The following is a 3,369-nucleotide window of genomic DNA, read 5'->3' as shown; positions in this document are numbered from 1 at the left end:
GGGGAGGGGGAAGAGGGGGCGGGGGCAGTGACCCACTGGTCTGACGGACCAGGGGTGGGCTACCTGGAGGGGCCTGGCACCTCTGGGGTGGGGGTGATGGTCCATGACGGGCTCCTGGGGAGGGCGGGGGCGAGGCTGGTCAGTGGCCGGAGCCCAGGCCAGGGGGGAGGGGAGGGGAGGGCAGCTGCACCTGCTCCGAGCCCCTCCCCCCATCCCGGCCTCGCCGGTGGGGGCCCGGCCCCCCCCCCCCCCCCCTCCCCCTCCTCCTCCTCCATCCCGAACACCGACCATCCTCCATCACCGCCTCCCCGCTCACCTGGCCGCCGTGACGTGCAGCGAGCGCCAGGCGCTCAGCGCCGGCCGCAGGAGTCGCGCCGCCCGCGGGGCCGCCATGCCGCCACCGGCGTCGCCGACGGAGCCACCGACCGAGGAGCAGGCGCCTGGAGCGCGGCGCTCGCGGCCACCTTGCCCGGCCCAAGAAGAGGCGCGAGTAGTCGCCGGCCGCCCTTTATAGCCGCCGGCCGCGCGGGGGGGCGGGGCGCCCGGCTCCCGGCCCGCGCATTGGGCCCGGTGCGTGACGTCACGGCCCCCCGGCGGGGCCGCCGCCTCAATGAAAGAGCCGTGCGTCAGGGCCGGCCGGGCCCCGCCATTGGGGGACGCCCGGGAGGGGGCGTGGCCTGGCGCTCCTTACATGGCCGGCGCCCGTTCATTGGCCAGACGGGAGAAGGCAAGAGAGGGCTGAGGTTGCGTAAGCCTGACAGCTGTCAGAAGGAGGAGAGGTGGAGGCAGGGCGGGTGCCGAGCTGGACCACCTAGGCTCGTGGACCGGGAACTGCCAGGAGCCTCTGTGGCCGGTGGCCGTCCGTGCCAGCCTGTTTACAGATGCGGGCCATGAGTCACAAAGGGATGAGGCCACTTAGTCCAACCCTCACGTTACAGATGAAGAAACTGAGGCACCGAAAGGCCAAGTGATTTGTCCAAGGCCACACACCAGAGAGCATAGAGCTGGAAGGGACCTCAGATGCCATCTGCTCCAACCCCCCGAAATGGCTTGTCCGAGATGGCACACAAGTTCAGAAACATGCGTGTGGAAGAGACCTCAGAAGCCAAAAGCTAGTCCAGGGGTGGGGGATCTTCAGCCTCGAGGCCACGTGTGGACCTCTAGATCCTCAAGCGTGGCCCTTTGACTGAATCCAAACTTCACAGAACAAATCCCCTTAAGAAAAAGCTTTGCTCTGTAAAACTTGGACTCAGTCAAAAAGCTGCACCCAAGGACCTAGAAGGCCACATGTGGCCTCAAGGCCCCAGGTTCCCCACCCCCTGAGTAGTGCAACCCTTATTTTTACAAATGAGGAAATTGAGGCACAAAGAAATGAAACAGTCCAAGATGGAACACAGCCTTCCTCAGTGCAGAGAAGCCCAGCAGGAAAGGATGAATTTTCTGAGCTGCAGCAAGTGACAAACCAACCTTGCCCACCTAAGGCACCAGTGGGGGAGGGGAATAGGGGAATCTACTCTGGTGGCAGGCGAGGCTCCCAAACCATGACATTCTGGAGCCTGGACTTCTCAGGTGAGTTCCTGGTGTGCTGCAGTTTACAAAGTGCTTTGCTTCTATAGCCCCACGTATTAGGCAATTTAAGTATCGCTATTGTTCAGTCATGTCTGATTCTTCATGACTCAATGCGGGGTTTTCTTGGCAGAGATCCCAGAGTGGTTTGCCATTTCCTTCTCCAGCTCATTTTACAGCTGAGGAAAATAAGGCAAACAAGGTTAAGTGACTTGCCCAGCATCACACAGCTAGGAAATGTCTGGGGTCACATTTGAATTCAGGTCTTCCTGACTCCAGGTCTGGTGCTCTTCGCCACTAGTATTATTAGCCCCATTTTATTGTTGCCCAAAGACTAGACAGCTAGCCCTTTACATACTCTAAAGTTCATGTCTGTGGGGGGAGTTTTCTGATATATGTATCCTTCATGTCTTTTTTTTTTTTTTTTGTGAAGGGCAATTGGGGTTAAGTGACTTGCCCAGAGTGGCATAGCTAGTGAGTGTTATGTGTCTGAGGCCGGGTTTGAATTCAGGTCCTCCTGACTGCAGGGCCGGTGCTCTATCCTCTGCACCACGTAGCTGCCCCAACGTCAACTCTTGCTTGGGGCTTTTGGCCTCATGTGAAATGTCATTAAAGTCAAGTCAACAAATCAACAAATATTTATTAAGTACCTACAGTGTGCTGGTACCATGCTAAGTGATACAGACAAAGATTAAAGACAGTCCCTGGCCTTCAAAGAATTCAGTCCAATGCAGGATATAACCTGAAAACAATGGGTACAAACAGGGTGTATACAAGATAAAATGGAGATAATGTTAGAAGGAAGGCACTAAGGCCTGGGAAAGAAGTCTCCTCTTACCACATTTTTCTGTTGTTTTTCTGTTGTGCCCAACTCTTCATGACCCCATTTGGGGTTTTCTTGGGAAAAATATTGGAGCGGTTTGCTGTTTCCTTCTCTAGCTCATTTTACAGATGTGGAAAGTGAAGCAAACAGGGTTAAATGACTTGCCCAGGGTCACACATCTAGTAAGAACTGAGGCTGGATTAGAACTCAGAGTGATGAGTCTTCCTGACTCCAGCCCTGGCCTTCTATCCACTGCACCACCTTATTGCCCTATCTTCCTAACATAGAACTAATTTCTGTAGTGTTTAGGCGGCACCCACTCGGAATTCGGGCCAGGGAGTTGGGGGGTGGAACAAGGCCCCTTGAAGGAGAGATAGGAGGCAGCATGTACCAAGCAGGTCAGACCTAGCACCCCCGGACCACCTTCTCCTCTCAGACCCTGATCAGGCAGACAGCCCAGAATCCTCAGCCTGGAACCCTGAATGCATGAGTCTGAGGAATAAACAGCAATGCTGATTCCCAGTCAAATGGGTCAGTGTCAGAAAGTGATCAGATTTTATCAGTGGAACTGACATTCAAGAAGCGGCCTGACCTTTTATTTTGGGGTTGACCCCTAAGGACCAGGGGATCTTTGCACAACCGATTTGCAGCTGAAACCACCCCCAGCCCCACGTGTCGTCTCCCTCATTAAATCATGAGCTTCTTGGGAGCAGAGACTGTCAGACCTTTCTCTTGTAGCCCAAGCACTCAGCATAGGGCTTTGCACACAGTAAGCACTTAATAAATGCTTCATTCACCCTTTCCTTCCTTTACCCAATTCTCTACTGCTCTCTTTTGTCTTTGTTCTTCTCAAACCAGTCAGAAAGATGATAAAGCAAATTCATGAGGGCACAGGAGACAGAGAGGGTCACACAAGATAAAAGGGACAACTTTGATTGTAGAAAATGACAAAGTATTTGCCCAAACGAATCCAACGTATT

General features: G+C 54.6%; 1 protein-coding gene across 2 annotated transcripts in view; it reads right to left on the bottom strand.

The window, feature by feature from the left end:
- MTHFD2 (methylenetetrahydrofolate dehydrogenase (NADP+ dependent) 2, methenyltetrahydrofolate cyclohydrolase) overlaps positions 1–408 on the bottom strand; it is a 22,560-nt gene extending 22,152 nt beyond the window's left edge. For both annotated transcript variants that reach the window (XM_027855654.1, XM_027855655.1), the window contains exon 1: positions 317–408. In XM_027855654.1, coding sequence (XP_027711455.1) covers positions 317–393 — 77 coding nt within the window. In that variant the 5' untranslated portion in view covers positions 394–408. The remainder of the gene's footprint in view (positions 1–316) is intronic.
- Between the last annotated feature and the right edge of the window lie 2,961 nt (positions 409–3,369).

Source organism: Vombatus ursinus, unplaced genomic scaffold, assembly GCF_900497805.2.
Source record: "Vombatus ursinus unplaced genomic scaffold, bare-nosed wombat genome assembly UNPS02010980.1, whole genome shotgun sequence".
Taxonomy (NCBI): domain Eukaryota; kingdom Metazoa; phylum Chordata; class Mammalia; order Diprotodontia; family Vombatidae; genus Vombatus; species Vombatus ursinus.
This window is presented reverse-complemented; position numbering and strand designations above follow the sequence as displayed.